Source organism: Oryza brachyantha, chromosome 8, assembly GCF_000231095.2.
Source record: "Oryza brachyantha chromosome 8, ObraRS2, whole genome shotgun sequence".
Classification (NCBI taxonomy): domain Eukaryota; kingdom Viridiplantae; phylum Streptophyta; class Magnoliopsida; order Poales; family Poaceae; genus Oryza; species Oryza brachyantha.
Window position 1 is genome coordinate 1,863,290 of NC_023170.2, and position 19,779 is coordinate 1,883,068.

The 19,779-nt window shown below is 38.5% G+C and overlaps 2 protein-coding genes across 2 annotated transcripts; one reads left to right on the top strand and one right to left on the bottom strand.

Annotated features, from left to right (window-relative positions):
* Positions 1-1,618: 1,618 nt before the first annotated feature.
* Positions 1,619-4,557, bottom strand: LOC102716994. The gene is made up of 3 exons (XM_040526851.1): positions 4,126-4,557; positions 3,883-4,012; positions 1,619-3,005 (listed from the first exon to the last, which is right to left on the bottom strand). Exons 1-3 carry the CDS (start codon positions 4,256-4,258, stop codon positions 2,096-2,098), a joined length of 1,173 nt encoding a protein of 390 aa, XP_040382785.1. The 5' UTR covers positions 4,259-4,557; the 3' UTR covers positions 1,619-2,095.
* Positions 4,558-15,444: 10,887 nt separating this feature from the next.
* LOC102709584 (small nuclear ribonucleoprotein E-like) lies at positions 15,445-18,622 on the top strand. The gene is made up of 6 exons (XM_006659046.3): positions 15,445-15,640; positions 15,773-15,799; positions 15,903-15,965; positions 17,981-18,059; positions 18,163-18,208; positions 18,296-18,622. The coding sequence occupies exons 1-6, from the start codon at positions 15,599-15,601 to the stop codon at positions 18,303-18,305; spliced, it is 267 nt and encodes an 88-aa protein (XP_006659109.1). The 5' UTR covers positions 15,445-15,598; the 3' UTR covers positions 18,306-18,622.
* The last annotated feature ends 1,157 nt before the right edge of the window (positions 18,623-19,779 follow it).

The following is a 19,779-nucleotide window of genomic DNA, read 5'->3' on the forward strand; positions in this document are numbered from 1 at the left end:
TTTTTGGAGATGTCAATATAGTTCATTAAGGATATTGTTGATTAATCTCAGAGTAGTACAGTGGTATATAGTGTCTAGCTTGATTAATTGACACGGCAATCCATTAATTAACAAAGAGTTTTATTGACACTAGCTAGCTACGTTTGATGCTTTGTTGCCTCTTTGTTAAGGCATCTCTTTCCAGTAATATCAATTGTTCTGATCAAATATATATGTGACAATCAAATTAAGTGGCCCAACTGGAATCGCACTTAGAGTTTTTGTAATTCAAGTTGTTAATTTACTAGCTAGGAGAGTGTAGTGTTTATATGTAATATGACGTATATGGTCAAACGGAAAGGTTGGTGTACGTTCATGCATGGGAGGTTTATGAAAACATATGAGATTTTCTAGTAGTGTACAATCCATGGTTTAATTTAGGATTTTTTAAGACACCCTTCCGTAACTATGAGCCATCTGTCGTTACTACGAGCCATCTGTCGTTATTTTAGATCCAACAGATTTGATTTTCTTATACTACGCTGTTAGTAGTGTAACAGAAATTTTATAGCAGTAAGATTAGAACTAAAATATATAACATTACAATAAATTTGTATATAATATTTCATATTAAAATAGATAAATTGCTAAGTATATCTTATCAAAGTTTTAAATAAAACATTTAATATACTTATAAAAATACATTATTAGATTTAAATTTTGTTACACTCCTATCCTTCTACCGTAACAATGCCCTCAATTTAAAGTTTCATTTAGGCACAGAGAACCGAACCGCTAGATCGATGGCTACGATTTCGTTAATTACTGTGATCATGATAATCGGGACCAAAACGAATGAATTTTGAACAAACTTTACCAAACATTTCAATTATAGCTTGATTTGTTTGAACTTGGTCGAATTATCGAGTGGTCTCTAAATATGGTGTGCAGTGGCTCAAGATGGGTTTAATAACCAATTGGTTCTTGTCGATATGGTAAACCCTCTCCCTTAACCAAAATATTGAGTGTTATATAACCTTTCAATAGTCAATCATACAAAAACCATGCAAATGTATTTCGTGTTTGCTTAATTACATATGTGCGGTGGAGATGGCCCGAACTCTGCTCTATATATCTCTCTAGTTTATCTTTTAAAATTACTCTGGTCTATTTCTCTAGTTTATCTTTTAAAATTACTCTAGCCTGACCTGCTCCTAGACTAGAAAATATGGATATTAAAGTTGAAGCCCTAGCAAATGGCTCACAATATTGGGATCCATATATTTCGTTATGACAAAAAAAAACGTCAGGGATCCTTTAGCAAGTAGTTACAATTTACGTGCTAAAATTGATGATGTAATTGGCTAGCATTACAGGTGAGAAACGAGCTACTCCTACTTAGTTCCCCAAGTTCATCATATTAAAAATGTGCACTATATGGATGATAACACCCTCCTCATCAGCGGAGGAAACCAACAACAAATATTTTATAATATTAAAAAACATATATAACAACTAATATATATATATATATACACATACACACATATATACATACACACACACAATATATCCATAGCTAGCAGCCACAGAAAGTGACATGCACAATACAGCAAACAATCACAAGAGAATCCAAAAGTGCAAAGAAGGGGAGACAGTTCTAGCTTTCCATTTTGTTGTCATCCTCCTGTGTTTATTATAACTTCACTTAGATACATCAATCAAATTACACACTCCAAGTGCCCTGCCATGCCATGCATGCATGGTGGTCGATCTCTTTACAAAAACCCAATTAACCACACACTCTTCAGTCTTCACTCCAATCCAAAAAAATTAAAAAATTAATTAAAAAAACCAGAAAAATGAAGGGGAAAAAAACTCTTGGAGAGGGGGAGGAAAAAAAAAATCCAAAACACAATAAATTACGCGCCTTTGCAAAACCTCATTATTTCATGTGTATAGACAGATCAGATGGGGTAGTGTGAGTGCTAGAGAGAGATTGATCAAAAGATCATCAGATCGATCAGAGATTCAGAGATAGATGGGATCAGCTGATGTGTTTGTGTGAGATGCAAATATGCACATGCAGATTGTTTGTGTGTGGGTTATTACCAACTTAATCATGGTCATTTGGTCCCATAAAAAGGAGGGAGTGAGCACCACTTTCCATGGCCTCCAGGTTGGATGGTGTTAGCTCGTCTTGGTCCCACATCAGCAGATGCTGTGCTTCGTCGTCGTCCCACTGATCGTGCTCGTGCTCGTGCTGATGATGCCCTAGCTGCTGCTGCTGCTGCTCCTCCTCCTCCAGCTCCAGCTGCAGCTGCAGCTGCTTCTGCTGGTGATGGTGAATATGGCTGTAGAAGCCATTGGTGGTGGTGACCATGGCGCCGGCGGCAGTGGTGGTGGTGGTTTGATGGTGGTGGTCGTCGTCTGATCCTACGCAGTCCATGGCCGCGGCTCCCATGGTGCCCACCATGCCGTCCACTAGAGGCGGCAGGTAGGTCGGCGCGTCGGCCATCGCGGCGGTGAAGCTGGCGATGAACGACGGGTGGTGGTGGTGGTGGTGGGTCGGGATTAGTGCCGACGACGGCGGCGGGCTGACGGCGGCGGTGGTGTCGAACATGAAGAGCGGGCAGTGGTGCGGTAGCCCCGACGGCGGCGGCGAGTCATGGCCGCCGCCGCCGCCGCAGCTCGCCAGCTTCGGGGGGAGGGCGATCAGGTTCTGGTTGATGATGGCGTCCAGCTGCAGGTGATCCGCCGCCGCCGTCGCGCCGCCGAACGCCGGCTGCAGATGCTGGTGGTGGTTGTGGTGCGCCGCGGCGTGGTCCGACGTCGCCGTGCTGCACGACGTCGGTGGGTTGTTCGGGCTCGTCGTCGCCGACGCCGAGCTCGTCGTGGTGGCAACGGCGGCGGCGGCGCCTCCGCCGGCGGCCGGCTTGCGGATCTTCTTCTTGATCCACGAGTTCCAGTAGTTCTTGATCTCGTTGTCGGTCCGGCCGGGCAAGTGACTGGCAATGTGGGCCCACCTGTCAGAGACACAGCAATGAATTAATTACTCTAAAATACTTAATTACAAAACACAAATACGCACCACGTCATCTTGGTCAAAATAATCATACAACTAATGATCAAGTTGGTACCATATATATAGAATTCAATTCAAGAATATTTATTGTTTTACGTGATGCTGTTGTATCACGTACACTTAAATTTGGAATCCTTTGTTTAGAAGTAATGCTACACATATGTACGGCCTGATTTGTTATAATCGTCGTGTTCAAGCTAAACAAGTAGAAAACGACGGCTAATAATACGAATAATTTGTCATGCTTGACGTCAACATGATGTATGTCTGTCTAGACTTCTTGCCTCCTTTCAAACTCTTAATATTTGTGAATTAATTTTGTTTGAAAACCTTGGACAAAATTTACTGTAGCTTGAGGCCATATATAAGTACCATACTATGACACTTCTTAATCACCTTTAGTTTTCTTTTCAGGAAATTTCATATCACTTTTGGCATGTGATGTCATGACGGGATTATCGATTGATAAAACAGTATCATTGTGAACTGAAAATGAAGCAAGGAGAGGAGAAAAATTCAGGGAAAAGATCGAGCAGCATCGACAGCTATTGGCAGTCAGAAATGGGGATAGTCATTGCCAATGAACAGAAGAACCCATAATCAGTTAACTTATCCTAATTAAGATGGAATGCAAATCACCAAGATGACAATGGAACACGTCAATGTGAAGAAGGAGAAAATTGCATCGATTTTGATCAAAGATTAGTGTTTGTTCAGGGATTTGGGAAGAAATTAAATCAACTTAGCCAAGAGGAGAAGATCAGTTTCTTCTCATCGTGTTGCTGCTGCTGCTGCAAGCAAGCTAGCTTGTGGCCTACCTGTTGCCAACAATGGCGTGGAGGCTGATGATGAGCTTCTCCTCCTCCGCCGTGAACCGGCCTCGCCGGATGTCCGGTCTCAGGTAGTTGATCCACCGGAGCCGGCAGCTCTTCCCACACCGCTGCAAACCTTCAGAAAAAAGCACACACATTCAGCAAACTGACGAAACCAAAACCACTCAACAAAAAAAATGCTGATCGATCAAATGATCAATCAAGAACAGTTAATCGATGGAGCCGTACCGGCTTTCTCAGGGACCTCGCTCCAGCAGCCATAGCCATGGGTGGTGATGTATCTGATGAGCTTCTCGTCTTCCTCAGGAGACCATAGCCCCCTCTTCACCTTCTGCTGGTTGCAGCAGGAGTGATGCCCCATGCATGCACTCTCTAGCTTAGCTTAGCTGATGATATGATGATCCCTCCTCCTAATTGATGGCTAATGCACACACACACCACCTGATGATCCAGATATGAACAACTGTATATATGGAGCTAATATAAGTGGAAATCTATAATATCAGCTAGCAGCTAGCTGGGATTAATTGATACTGCAAGCCTGTGCAACTTGCAATATTTCTGCAGCAATTTGTGCTATCTTGATCTAGCTAGCATAGCAGCATGCATGACACATTGTCATGGAGGAGCAAAGGGTTTGGTTGGTGTTTAGCCCTTTTAATATGCATCAGCCCTCTCTCTCTCTCTTAGCTATAGCTAACCTTGGGCTGTCCCTTCCTCTTCTACCTCCAGCTTCTGTCTCCATCACACCTCCTCCTCCTTGAGACTGATTAATTAATTAATTAATAGTTAATTAATATTAATTGTCGGCTATATAAACTATAATTATAATTATAATATTGCACTTTGCTTCTTGAGGGGCCCTCTGCTAAGCAAAACTAGCTCAGCATGCAAAGGCATCAGCATTACACTTTCCATTGCAAAATTTTTCCCTGGTGAGGGCCCTGTTCTCTGTTCCACTTTAATTGGTGCTTTCTATCTAACTCTACAGCGACATGGCATCAAACACAGAGAATTAATCAATGGTTGCTTCACTATTAGTATTTCTAACCTGAAGGCTTAGCTACACACACACTAGCTTAGTAGCTTGCATAGGCACACATGATATGGTAATTAGTTAATACTGTCTTGATCAATGTAGAACCGTTACTGGCAGATGCAGGAATTTTCTGGAGCCTGCGAAATTGGAAACCAACCACATATAATATATGTCATATTTCTCTGTAGCAAAAAATGTATTTAGCTAGTATAAACATAAAAGAGTTTATTTTTTCAGTAAACATAAAAGAGTTTATTTTTTCAAGTGGTGTGTGTAGCTTAATTATACATGGGAGAAGTATATGCGTACAACTAACTAACATGTACTGCCTCTATTATTATATAATAAGTGTTTTTTTCTTGGTTTTCAAATATATCTCACAAATTAAGAGTGCATTTATGCAGTACTGATTATCCCATTGATCAGCTCGTATTCAAATTTTTATCTATTATACCCATACATATCTCTCACTCCATATCTCATTATTTAACGAGGGACATTTAAGTTAATTTTTCTTATAACTGATTGTATCAACGATGCTATAAATATACTTATATTGGGACGGACGAGTAGAAATATACTTACTCCGTTTCATAATATAAGATGTCTGACTTTTTCTTGTTGCAATGTTTGACCATTTGTTTTATTCAAAAAATTATAAAAATATCATTTATTTTGCTTGTGACTTACTTTATTATCAAAAAAAACTTTAAGCACAACTTGTCATTTTTTATATTTGTACTAAATTTTTGAATAAGACTAATAGTCAAATGTTACAACAAAAAAGTCAAACATCTTATATTATGAAACAGAGGTAGTATAAGATACCGATGATGTCAGGCATGCACAAATTAATATATCTTTGATGCATACACATGCATGTGTGACGTATACATATATATAAACGACGACGAAGATGAGATGCACGCTGTTGTCAACAGAAGAGAAACTAAAGTGTGTACATGATATATATGAGGTGTGTGGCTGTGTTGGTAGTTAGCAAGCAAATGTGAAGTTTGGTAGTCGAGGAGACGACGATAGGCCTCCTGATCTTGATGTTTGGATTCGAATCTGTCGTCTGTCGAAACCTAACCTTTTTGGCCTTTTGAAATCAACATATCTATTGATGTACGTACGTACTGGTGACTGACTGCGAATTTTCGCTAGGTTTCGTAGTTGTTTGTATGTATATATATACACATGAAGTCACTATCGCCATCATCGCAAGTTTTCATAGATTCAGAGTATTTGTATGTGTACATTATGTTAATGCAGTCAGGCAAATTAAAGTAGTCACAATCGCCACATCATAGGTTTTCAGTATTTGTATGTGTACATTATATTTGTAAGCTATGGTATTAATTGCTTGCACCAGTACAGAACACTTTATCGGTAGCGGTTCATTTTCTTCGAGATACGGTCCGGCTTAAAATGCAGCCCGTTTCAAATATGCTCGCTGGGAATAATCCGTTACGGATGTAAGGTGACCTATCACGGGTCATACTTATGGACCGTTACGGATGACCTATAACGGGATAAAACCATGACCCATTACAGATGAGAACGTATCGATAAGGGGTGTTGTAGGACGAACCGTTACAGATAACTAACATTATCTATAATGTGTCTTAATTATGATCCATTACGGATAAGGACATATCGGTAACGGGTGTCGTAGGACGAACCGTTACGGATAACTAATCTTATCTGTAACGAGTTATAATTATGGCCGTTATGGAAACTAACCATATTCATAATGGTCGATAGTTACGACCCGTTACGGATAAGAAAATACCCATTTAAAAAATGATATTTTTGTTTTTAAAATTGTTTCGGATGGAGATACGCCTAACAGAAAAGTTGGGCGCCCTCATGGTGCAGAGACCATAAGTGTTCTCGGTACTACTGTGGCCGTGTTCGCTCCTCCGGATAAGATAACTTAACCCCTCGTTTTTCACACGCACGCTTTCCGAATTGCTAAACGGTGTATTTTTTATAAAAATTTTCTATAGGAAAGTTATTTTAAAAAATCATATTAATCTATTTTATATTTTTTTAATAATTAATTAATCATATACTAATCTATTACTACGTTTTCCGCGTCGGATAAGTTAACTTACACCCACCCTTTCCGAACATGGCCTGCGTCATCTTGATATAGTTAGCTGAGTTCATCAAAGTATCCATTATCTTAAAAACAAAGTATTCCTAGTTGTATTAATAGGGAGACCCTTATTACTTAATTTGCCAAGACAAAACCGCAGGTACATGTCAAAAGAAATGAGGAATTAATGATGGTTTAATATAAGGACAAATGTGATTATTTTCTAGCAATAATATGAAAAAAAAATCCTCTAGATAAATGCAAACTGATTTTTTTTTGTCTATCTAGCTTGTTTTTCCCTAAAGGTAGTTTTGCTTTTGACCTTTTCTGTACCAAAAAAGAAAGGAAAGAAAGAAACAAAAAACAAGTGCGTGCTTAGTGTCCTTCAATACTATTCCTCCCTGATGCTATATAATCCAATTATCATAAAGTTGAAGAAGATCTTCTCTTACACACACAAAAAAATCAGCAAAAAGAAAAAAAAATTAATCTAGCACAGGTATGAAAAAGTGGGTCCCACACGTCAGCGACACAAACCCTACTGTACACGTGTGGGGCCCACATCACCAGCGGAGGCCTTCCTGCCGGGCCCACTGGCAGCTGCGACGACAACGGCATGTCGACGAGATGGACCACCGGAGGAGGAAGAAGGAGAGAGCTTGATGGAGAGTGAACTCTTGTACAGTTGCAGTGGACACTCTGGAGTGAGTACCACTGCAGGGAGACGTCCCCTTCAAATCTTGGCAACCATAAACATCTCATCGTCCCTGTACGATCGATCGATATATCGACCTGTTTATTTTTAGAGCATGATCATCAAGCTCAGCTTGGGTTGGGTTGGGTTGGGTTGCAGCCAAAAGCAAGATTCTCTGGTGATCTCATTAATTGTCACAGCGATCTTACAGGGCTAATCCAATCAGTGATCACCTCTGTCAGCTCAGCTGCTGTTGCTGCTGAATTATTGTTTTCCTGCTTGCTGCTGCTCTGAATGAATGAAATGAATTGAATATCTTCAGCTTCTTGAAGCTGTAGCTGTAGCTGGCACTGCTAGCAATAGTTCATTAAGATTGTCGCATGTATTTGTAGATGATGTCTCTGTATTCCAATTAATGAAGCAGAGGATTTCAGTTTTTTGTTTAATTATTTTGTGTGTGTGGTGTTGGATAATGAATACCAGCATGAGTCATGTAGTGACTGTTACTGATGCATCACTTTCTGATGGATTTGATGACCTGACGATGTACAGTTTGATTTTATAATGGTACCTGTTCTTGGCATTCTGTGGATTCAGGTTTTATCTGAATATTCAATATTGGCCTGTACGCAGCATGTAACTGAATTTACATTCAGATTGTGGTATTAACATTCTTTTCCCAAAAAAAAAAAAACAATAACAGATCACCAATTCTGAGACTTGACAACAGGGAAAGAGGTGTGAATTAAATTGCAAGGCTTCAGCTAGAATTCGGTGAAAACATCTTTGTTCAAATCAGAAATCTCTCTTTGAGCTAACTGAACGAACAAAAAACTTCACTCGGTTCTAAGCAACTCCCAAGAACTTAATCTATCTCTGTCTGATAAGAAATATAAGACGTCTCCAAAGTCCCAATTGCCATTGTGCAAAGCAAAACAAGTTTCTTTGGCAAAATAACTGATTAAGCCATCATGTACATCACAAATCCCTCATCAAACTCAGATATTTAATGCAACATACTGACCAACATCTAGTTATGTACTTCTCTGAAACATGAAAGTGATTCAGAGCTGGATGTTCAGACATTCTTTGGTCAGATACATCTCAATGTCGAGGCTGGATTGAATTGCGTTATCGAAAAAAATGTCAAGAAATTCAGACCAGTTTCATTCATCAAAATGCACAAGAAATTCAGGCGGCCAAAAAAAGCAACTCGATCAGCCGGCCATTGGACCCCTCCTCACTCCCAATCATGCATGTCCGTCGTCGTCGCCACCGGCCGCGCCGCGCGGCCTCTCCCTGACGCCGACGCCGCCGTGGTACCATCGCCGTCAGCCCATCATTCCATCCATCCATCCATGGATCATTGCACACCACGCCTCCTCCATCATCTCACGCGGCCGAGCTAGCTCGATCCCTCGATCGATTCCTTGGCCTTCACTGTGCTCGTTAGTTCGGCAGTGACACTGATCGCATTCAATTGGAAAGCGTACGTTTGCTGCATCCATCCATCCATCCATCGAACTACTACTGCCCCTCGGTTCTCTGCAAAAAATTTCTCCCCTTGCAACTTGCAGACGACAATATAATTTTCCTGCATGCTTGCTGCATGATGACAGTGGTACCAAGAACGTAGGTCGATGATGTAGATATCCATAACTAATCACCAAGAACCCAATTAATCAGGGTCTCAGAGAAAATAGATCCAGCGTACTCTACTGGGGCTATTAATTGGGGTGAAGAAAAATCTTGCAGGTTGATACATCACCACTAACTGAACAGCAATTACTTTTGTAGCAGTTAATGGTGCAGTCTTTCATGTGATTAATGTGCCAGATGTCTGTCTCTGAAATAATCTGAATCCATGTAAGTTTTGTGGTACTGTATTAATGTCTTGGTAACAGATTTAGTTATATGGCTCAGTACATGTTCCTGTAATGACCATCTGATGAAGAACAAATGTTGGTAAGTGTTTATACTACGCATCCGCGAGTGTGTTTTCAATAGGAATTTAGGAGCTTTTTTTTCACTTATGCCCATACTTACTCATTAGTTGATTTTGAGTTTTTTACATCATAAGTTATTTTTTTGGGTTTTACTTTTAGATCGTTAAGAAGACGTACATAAAATTTTGCCCCTGAGTTACTTTTTAATCGCTAATAAGTTGTTTCGCTTATACTTAATTTCAACGAAACGTGAGATTATTAGTGAGTCTGGAGTTTTTGCTGCCGTTACGAGGCACTCGTAGTTATTTGAGCAAATATGAGTTTCATTCCATGTTAGATTTTATAAAAATTTCATCCCACATATGTCCTATTTAAGTAGAGTTTATCAATTGTGTAGTTTTATGAAACACTGGTACCATAGCACCCAAGGTTATATGGAACGCGCCCAAATTTATGTGATTTTTTGCAACTTCGACTATAATACCTGGAGTTTTGTGCAATTTACTCTTAAAAATTATATTGACAAGTGTTTATGAAGACATGGAACTGGAGATGCATACATATGCTGTCAAGTTGAGGATGCATGCATGTTGAATGCTAATGGCCAGCTAAAAATGCTGTTTTAAAAGTAGAGGGGAAACAAAACGTTGTTTTCTTGAACGTTGTTTCCGCAATTAGTTACCATTGGATGGATTTATGCCATCTTCTTCAAATTTGTCCAATATGTGACAAAACTTCTATCTCTGACCAGTTGGGTGAAGCATCATTGCCAAGAACGGTTTTAGTTTAACTAGGTTGTTCTTTAACAAAAAAAATTGTAAAAAAATATCATCAGATTTGAAGTAGAAACAAAGCAATTTTGTTGTCCAGTCTGATGGTTAGGGAGGCAAAAAAAAAATTATGAGCAGGGGCCCTTGAACAGCAGCAAGGGCTGAAAGTCAGGCAATGGAAGCATGTGGTCAGAAAATCGTTTTAAAATTGTGGTTTACACACGTGACAGATAAGCTACATGAGAGCAAAATAACACAGCAACTGGCAAGCATGTGCATGTAGTCCCATTATATTGGGATTCCAGTTATTGTAGAATGATATTTTATTTAAAAAAATTTCATATAATTGCTCCCCTTTTGCAATTAATCTAATTAGTACAAGGGTTTGTGGTCATCATATATTGATGGAAATAAAAAATACTTTTAGAGCTCCTTTGGAACACATGAATTTTACTGTGTGTTAATTTTCACAAGAAGTCGTTTCGTTCCTCTAAACCGAATAGGCCCTTAGTACATATATACTAATATACAAATCACTAGGGAAAAAAAGGCTAATATACAAAGATTTTTACTAAAGTTACAGGATGGCAACTTGGCATGCCCAGTGGCCAGAGGTTAACTCTTCTATAAAGAAAAGGAAATATCAATGGTATGGGAGCTAATATAATATGCTGTTCATGGATATGTGGGTTAATAGGTCACTGTCAAGGAGTACTGGCCTGTAATTATTATTGCTTGTGTTACTTATGATTGTGCAAATAACATTTTTATACCACACTGGACTATTAGATTGATGAGAGATTGATTGAAGCAAATAACTCACCATTTGTGATGTGAGTAGCTCAAGCTTTTAAATCTTTCTTCTATTACTATAAGAAAAATGACTATCCTTGCTTGGAAGAACAGTCTGAAGAAGAGATGTTCAGAATCTCTCATGAAATACTCTGAAAATGAGAACTCTTTTGCTTATTAGCTTTGGATTTTGATGTGCATCAGGCTGTGTAAATTAACTCATCATGATCATACTACTTATACAAAAATATAGAAATTACTGTCTCAATCATAATTTCCATTGTACTTCATGAGCTCTCCATGCAGTCAGTGAACACAATGTTACAACTTCAGGCTGAAGGTTGTGGACATATAGCGTTCAGAAGGAGAGGTAGTCAAACATTATGGTGAAATTGAAACCTTGGCTTGGAATTAACAGAGAATCTTGCTTGATCTAGCTGCCTTGGTTCCAAAAACATGCCATTTCTATGGGTTACTCAGGCCCATCAGATTGTTTGAAATCAAGAGGCCACTGTAGCATTCAGGGATCCTTTTGCCGAGCAAGATTGTGAGGTTAATGATTAGCACATAGCTTGAGGAAGGAGCAACACCAACACGAAGAGAGAGCTAGCTAGCCAGCCACACTAACACATGCATATGCAAAAAAGCATTGCAAATTAAAACTGATTTGTGCTTGCTTGCTCTCATGATGAGTGCAATATACTACTAAGCTTAAGTGTGATCTCTCTCACTCAGTCCCTCGAGTTAGTTAGGCTAAGGCAGTCCAGGATGGTTAGGACGTCACCCTTTCTTGCAATGCAGTCCTCTTCCCGCTACCTCGTTGATTCTCTTCTCTTCTCTGTGCTGTCTCTTTTCCCCAATCCCCATTGAGGCTTGTTTCAGGGCTCATTGGTTTTGGTTTTCAGTATAAAAATGCAGGATACAATACAATGTATAACCCAGAATCCTCTTTGTTTTGCTGAAATTAGATGTAAATGAAATAGTTTATTAAAGTTTAAAAATAATTTATGGTTAAAAATTTTATACGTGTGTTATTAGCGAGCTAAAAGCAAAGGTTAGAAAATAAACTATTATAGAAAACCCGTAAAATCAACTTTAAATTTACGTATTAAAATGTAAATTTTATCAAATAAGTATAAAGAGAAGTGAAATGATCAAATTTAAGCGCTTTTTATATAATGAAAAGTGTCTACTTCGTCTGCCTCTGTCATTGACCTAGAGCCTACGACCAATGTATTCTGACACAAGAATACGGTTTTGTCGTTGATTGTCTATATTTTTTAATAGTGGAATTTAATCGAGCCTTTGCATCAAAGATGTATCTGCCTAGTCGCTTGTTTACATAATTAGAACATGTGTTATAATTACGACGCATCATTTGCCCATCCCACATTGCCAAATAAGCCCTTAATTTGCATTTGCTTTGAGCACACATCTTTAACTCAGGGAGGCTATCTAGGGCATTGTTGTTTTGACAGATGAAATATTTTATAACTATTTAATGGTATAAACAATAAAATTAACTAATATGAAGTTAAAAATCTACTTCCGAACGGTAAGAGGATCAACTTCTATATGGAAACTTTAAAAAAAACATTATTTAGCGAAAAACATATGCGTAAGAGCCGATTAATATCTTGAAACAAAGATATCATTATAAATCGAAAGCAGCCCTAGGTCCTCACCCTATAGCATAGCTAGGGCACTGCTAATCAATCAGCTATTCAATTATTTCATCAGTCAATTAAACGGATGGTCCTGATTTCATCTCACTACCTCAAGGCCGCCATCCAATGGTCCTGCAGGTGTGCTTGCCACTGTGCAATGCTTTTGTATGGATGTGTGTGTCCTCTCTTCTTCCAGATGGCTCCCTTCATTATGTCAGTTATAATAGGTTATTTATTTAATTGCCACACACACATTCACATTGGCAAATACAGTTGGTCACATAGTTTTTTTTACTCAGGAATATGGGTGACAGTCTAGATTGAGGGTATCTTTTTAGCTAGGTTTTGCTCTATTTTGTAATAAATGATAAAGTTTGTGTCTAGTTTTTTAGATGTGTGCATCTTAATTATTCAGAGGCTAAAAGTAGTTCTCGATTGATCGTATCACCTTGATGTAATCATCTGAGATTAATAAAAAGTTTTCTTTATAATACATGGTGCAAACTGTTAGTTGACAGCAGACAGTTGCAAGTGCAGGGCCAGAGTGGTACTGTAGAAGAACAGCTAGGAGCCCTGATGGGCATGATTCCCTAAGCTGCAAGCAAGGATTTTTGTTAAGTGGGGCTTCACATCATTCACACTGCAAGATTAAGCTATATAGATACATCTATAGGGCAATGCTGTCCATGTTGATTACATAGATTGCTGCTGCTTATTTTTTGACCATGACACAAGCCTACTGATCTTTTCAGCTTGTACTTTTAAGGGTAAAGGTCAAGCTAGCGACAATATCGTTAATAGTTGAGCTTATTGTGATAGACCAATTGTTTGGGCCACAAAAAAGATGAGTAATTATCACAAAATTATAGGTTTTGGGGCACATGTAATTGAGAACTCCCAAAACACTAGTTGTCACAGTTTCTTTTAAAGGAAATCCATGTTTATGGTAAAAAGTTTTAGAGTAAATCTATGCAAGACACCAGTTAATAAAAAAAGTAATGATATTTTTTGAGTATGTGCAACATCTTGAGGAGCTCAGGTTGCATGTTGGATAATTGGTAGCGTTGTTCCATTATCACATATTCACATTTATTGTAGTTACCAGAGGTCATCACTCATCACCAGACCGAGGAGTATTAGGAAACGACAGGCAAATAAATGATGAACATAATAGATTAATCACAAAGACACGGGACTTAACATGAAAAACCTTCTTAAAGCAGGAGAGAAAAAACCACAGACGCCAGCCAGCACATATCTTCACTATATTGGGATGAGATTACAACGCCACACGGCGCCTTACAAGATGTATATATAAGGTGAAACCATAGAATCCATAGAGTCCATACCGCGGGACTCCACCCCCACACCCCCGGACGTCCCCGAGCACATGGCCCAATGGGTCACTTTGCCTACGTTTCACTCCGTTGAAGTTGGCCTTTATCCTAGCACAAATGAATTTGGATCATAACTCAACAAGGAGAAGAGGGTGGAGACGGTTGGAATAGTACAAAATGCTACAAATTTAAAGTATTTAATGGGAAGATATCAAATTCTAACAATATGAATTCTTGGATTAATATTTGAAATGGTAATTATTGCGATTCTTTTTTTAATTGCAATGTGTCGATATTCGGCTAGTCCTTCGAAATAGCATTAGTTCACTACATACGGGCAACTTGCATGAAATCTATAGTTTTCCAAACCGCTAGTCTAAAATTCTAGTAGGTTTCTTTAAAACATATTTATATAACACAGAAAGTCATGTACAACTTTCAACTAAACATACAAAAGGTGTCAACTTGAATTAGTCAACTTTCAACTTAGATTTAAAGAAACTTTTGGATTCAAACTATGCATTTTCAACTCATTCAAAGGAACTTCTCAAGCACAGTAGGACTTTCAACTAAAATAGACAAATCTCATCTCTCAACTCAAATCTGAAGCAGATATGTTGTGTGCATATATTGTCTTTTCCATGTAGTCTGGAAAAAAGAAAAGAAAAAAGAAGATAGGGATCAAGGTTGCATTTTTTTTACCAGCTTATTCCCCGATTACTCATTGTTTTTTATGTGGACACTCTCCGAAAGATTTGTGTATTTTTTTTAAGAATGTTTATATATAGAATTTCATCATCTCATATTTCTAAAATAGATTTTTCAACTTGATAATAATTAATTGTATCATTTATATCATTAGATAACCCTAAAACATCTTCACGGTTTCAACTTTATAGTAATTAATTCCATCATTTATATGATTTATATTGCATAACCTTTCATCTTTCATCCGGAAAAAGCATTCGCGGTTTCACCCTCCGAACAAGATGTAAGAAGCAGCAAAGTTCAACCAACAGAAAGCGCAGCCCAACTGCGAAACCCGCCCAGTTTTCCCCGGGCCCCCAGCAACGCGCCTCCGGAAGGAAGCACATTTTGGGCCCCCACCCACCCCATCGACACGGCCCACCCTCACCGGCCCGCATACCCGCGCACGAATCTCGAGGCAGAGCCCACCGCCCGCCTCCCCACCCGCGTCGCTTCGAGCCGCGAAGCGCGAGGGAGAAAAACCCCTCCTCCTCCTCCGCCGCCGCCGCCCGCCTCGCCGTCTCGACCTCGCAAGCCTAGGGTTTGGCCTCTCCTCTCCTGCCTCCTACCTCCACGAGCTTCGAGACTCCCCGCCCGCAGCAGCCATGGCGTCCACCAAGGTCCAGCGTATCATGACCCAGCCCATCGTAAGCCCCCTTTTCTTCTTCCTCATTTGGTCTCCCAAACCCTGGATTATTTCCACGCTCTTTCTTTTTTGCCCTAATCCGGTTGCTGACGTTTGGTGTTTTGCTTGTGGTTTCGGCGGGCGGCGGCGGCAGAACCTCATCTTCCGGTTCCTCCAGAGCGTAAGTGATTTGGGAAATTTCGTAGTGTTTTTTTATAAAAAATACTTTAGTTTGGTGGTTGATTTGAACTAGTCCATTTATTGTTGGAGTTTCATTTGTGCAGAAAGCGCGCATCCAGATCTGGCTGTTCGAGCAGAAGGATCTCCGGATTGAGGGCCGGATCATTGTGAGTTCCTAAGCCGGTTTCTTGTTCAGAATTTTACTAAATTTTAGTGCTATTGCTCGAGTTGTATACACGACTAGGAGTCTAGGAGTGCAACTGTGTATAGTATGTATAGTTTGCTAATGGGGATTCTTGTTGGGGATGTGAGAGTTATATATAGATTTATTTCCAGGTGAATATTGGTAAGTTAAACCCCTAAAGAACCTAAAGAGTTTAGAATAATAAATAAACCCTACGATAAGTGTGCGAGCACATCTTTGGGCTGTTCTTGACAAACCAAACATGCAAATGCATCTCCATAAATTGTGATTCCTTGAGAATTCACCAAGAGTTTTTTCAAACCTTCTGCTGCTGTTATCCGTCGTCAGCTATTAGTGAGCTTTTAATTCCTCCGTTTGAAAATATAAGGTGCCCTTGTTGAAAATATAAGGTGTCCTTGTTTCCCATGAGCCAACATTTAAAATTTTTAACTAATAACTAAGCTAACAATATATTTGTTTTCTCTCATGCATGTAGTACTATATTAGATTTGTATTTGAAAAATATTTCCATATGACGTTAATTTTACAGTTGTTTATAATATATTATAAAATAAGTAATAAGCAAAGAAAAAGGTTGGAGAAAGGCTAATAAGCCTTATATTTTCAAACAGAGGGAGTAATTGTTAAGCACTAACTGATGACATGAGCTCAGCATACTTGAAGGGTCTGAACTTTAAGCTATATAGATGCTCGTAGACAGCGCAATTTCAATTTGGGGTATTTCGGAAATGGTGCATTCTAGGTAACACAGTTAGGTTCAAGACAGTAATTGCAAAGACAGCAACAGTGTTTGGTTTTCTTAGTTCTTTGTGACTAGGCTTGCTGCTATAACACTGAGCACCTAATTTTATTTATCCCCCAGCATTCAGCTAAGATACTTGTAGCATTTTCATTGAGATTCCAGCCATTTATTTTCATTTTATTCTGTTTGAGCCCATTCAGCTGAAACTGATCCAGATTGATTTTGAAAATTGACGAACAACTATAATCATATGAGTTATTCTGCTTCCACTCGAAACTAGGAAAACACTACCTTTTTTTCCAATTAAAACAACAACTTTTGTCTCGCTAGATAACAATTGAATTTCCGCAAGATGCTTCTACAATGTGTCTGTATAAGGATCATAGGCATATCTGAGTTTGGAAGGGCTAAGCTTATATTTTTGCTTTGGTTACCATTCAGACTAGAAAGGAAAGGTTTCTCGTAATGAATGCCAATCATAAAATTTGTACTTATCTGGCGTTTCAGAGTTTACAATAGAATTAGACATACAGTGGTGGCCAACAGGTGTGTTATGTTATAACATAGCATTGCTGAGTTTTCTATCATCCTAGATGATATGATAGCCTTATTGGCAAAAAGTTATCTCAAATTTGGCACTACATGCAAGACCTTCCTTTGTAGCTTTTCTACTTTTGGCTAAATATGTGTTCTTTAGCGCAGCACTGGCTGATTAATCTTAACTCACTTGGCACTTGAGCTCATCAGTAACTTGCATCAGCCTGAACTGTTGAGCCTCTAATATTCTATGGCTTTATGTAAGGATTATTTTTTGCTTTTTCGCAAAAATTCTAAGCACAATTCCAGGACCCTTAAAAAGTTCGTTTCTTTTACTTCTTGCTAAATTCCTAAATTCTCACCTGCTCACTTTGTAATATAACCATTCTAGATGACTGCATAATACTTATGCTTGTACTCCCCTTATTTCATTGTTTTCTGCTGTGGCATGTCCAGATTCTTTTAAATTTCTTTCATGGTTTGCTGACAGTTTATTTCCATGTCTGACTGAATGGTTGGAATACATTTTTGAAAATAAATTTCAACTTTAGAATTCACGCTAAAGATGCGGCTTTTTCTTTGTGAGTGTAATTGTACACTCCAGAGCAATATTCAGTCTGAATGCTTTCTCAGTACATGCTGTTGGTTTTATGTACATAGAGTATTTATGGAGTATTTACATTAGCTGTGTTTCGCAGGGCTTTGACGAGTACATGAATTTGGTCCTTGATGATGCTGAGGAAATCAACGTTAAGAAGGATACAAGGAAATCATTGGGTCAGTTAATTTCCAGGCCATATTTGTTACTGTTTTTAACAAATTAGAAGGAACACTAGGAATAGCCTTCTCTGATGATAATATTGTTGGAAATGATTTACAGGTAGGATACTGTTGAAAGGCGACAACATAACTCTCATGATGAACACGTAAGCATCAGCATTGTGCTCAATATATCAGCCCCTGTAATTGCATGTGCCAAGTTATCTAAACATTTGCAATTTCAACGTTTGCAGTGGGAAGTGAAATTTCTCCTCAGGTTGCGTTCTGGAGTTTGTGACTTTGTGTCGATTAGTCCTTGTGATATTTTGTACTCCGTCTGGAATGAAATCCATGTAGCATGTGATCGTGCTCAATTGAGGACATGTAACGGCTGTTGACAAGCCTATGAACTCATTCTGTGATTCACTCTAGGCAAAGATGTTGAGAATCTTGATATAAGGAGCTGTTCACTAGTGTGTTTAAGATTCCTGATTCTGTGAACCTATAACGATGGGCAAAGGGGGTAATTCTTGTTGTGCCTTGTCTTTCCGTTATGTTTTAGATGGTCTTAAGCACGATCATGAGTTCATTTCCCTCTGGACAATATATATTTAGGTTGAATGCACAAACGCTCAAGGATAATTGGAAAATGAGTACATGTCAAAATAACATGCAAGCTTATAGAGAAATTTGACATTTTGGTCCTTTAAAAAATTTATTTTACAGATAGATCTATAAAAAACTTATTACACGAATACACCTTTTTTACCACGCGGATGTTATAGGTGTTGATGTTATGCTCATGTGACTAGAGGACGGCACTGTAAGTTTTCAAAAAGTTTATTTGTGCAATAATTTTTCTAGTGGTCTATTTATAAAATAAGTTTAAAAAAACTAATATCAAAATTGCAACGCTCATAGATCCACCAGCTGGAGTGAATTCTAATGTCATAGGATTAATATGAGAAGCATCCAAGGATAATTGGAACATAAAAAGATTTACATGTCTGCAGTAAAATATAGAAGCAAGAAAATCAATGAAACGCGATAGTTTGGTTAGGCATTGCATTTTCTTATCTTACTGCTCTAATCCAAAAGGATAAAAACGAGTAACAAAAAAACCATACCAAAAGGGGAAAACAAGAGGTTAGATCATGTGCATTGCACCTCAATCTCCACAGTTAGATCATGTGTAGAAATTTGTAGGAGGATGAAAAAGTCATCTTTGGCCCTAAAGACTGTAGGTGTCCACAACCTTTCCCATTTATCCGTGATCTAGAGTAGAACTTATAGGAAGATAGGAAGATAATAAAACTCTTACGAATCTTATCAGCATTTATCTTCGATAGATGATAATATTGATATTTTGATGATTTTACAGCATACTAGATCTATAATCATGAACCATGTTAAATAAACATCTTATCATCATCCATTGTTGAATATTATATCTCACATTTAAGTTCACGTGATTTTGAACCAGTGATCGAATATGTACCCTAAACATGTGTAGAAATGGTCCATCATACTAGTAGCATGAGATAGAAGTATTCTAGAGTGTTCCAAGTCGCCAATATTATTCTTGACAGGATAAACGATATAGCAATTTGTGTTTTGGCTAGGAAATGAAAACAATAATATGAGATGATACAAGTACTTGTGGCGATGTAATGCACCTAAAATCAAATGAACGCTGACATCAGCACTGATAGTATTACCTCTATTTCACACTGTAAAA

What these genes read in the sequence shown, in the direction of transcription:
- LOC102716994 (XM_040526851.1), bottom strand. Translation starts at nt 4,258, where the DNA reads ATGGGGCATCACTCCTGCTGCAACCAGCAGAAGGTGAAGAGGGGGCTA. An exon ending in CGAGGTCCCTGAGAAAGCCG is followed by an intron (nt 4,013 to 4,125) that starts GTACGGCTCCAT and finishes TTTTTTCTGAAG; the next exon opens with GTTTGCAGCGGTGTGGGAAG. An exon ending in CACGCCATTGTTGGCAACAG is followed by an intron (nt 3,006 to 3,882) that starts GTAGGCCACAAG and finishes TGTCTCTGACAG; the next exon opens with GTGGGCCCACATTGCCAGTC.
- LOC102709584 (XM_006659046.3), top strand. Translation starts at nt 15,599, where the DNA reads ATGGCGTCCACCAAGGTCCAGCGTATCATGACCCAGCCCATC. An exon ending in TCTTCCGGTTCCTCCAGAGC is followed by an intron (nt 15,800 to 15,902) that starts GTAAGTGATTTG and finishes TCATTTGTGCAG; the next exon opens with AAAGCGCGCATCCAGATCTG. An exon ending in GGATACAAGGAAATCATTGG is followed by an intron (nt 18,060 to 18,162) that starts GTCAGTTAATTT and finishes AATGATTTACAG; the next exon opens with GTAGGATACTGTTGAAAGGC.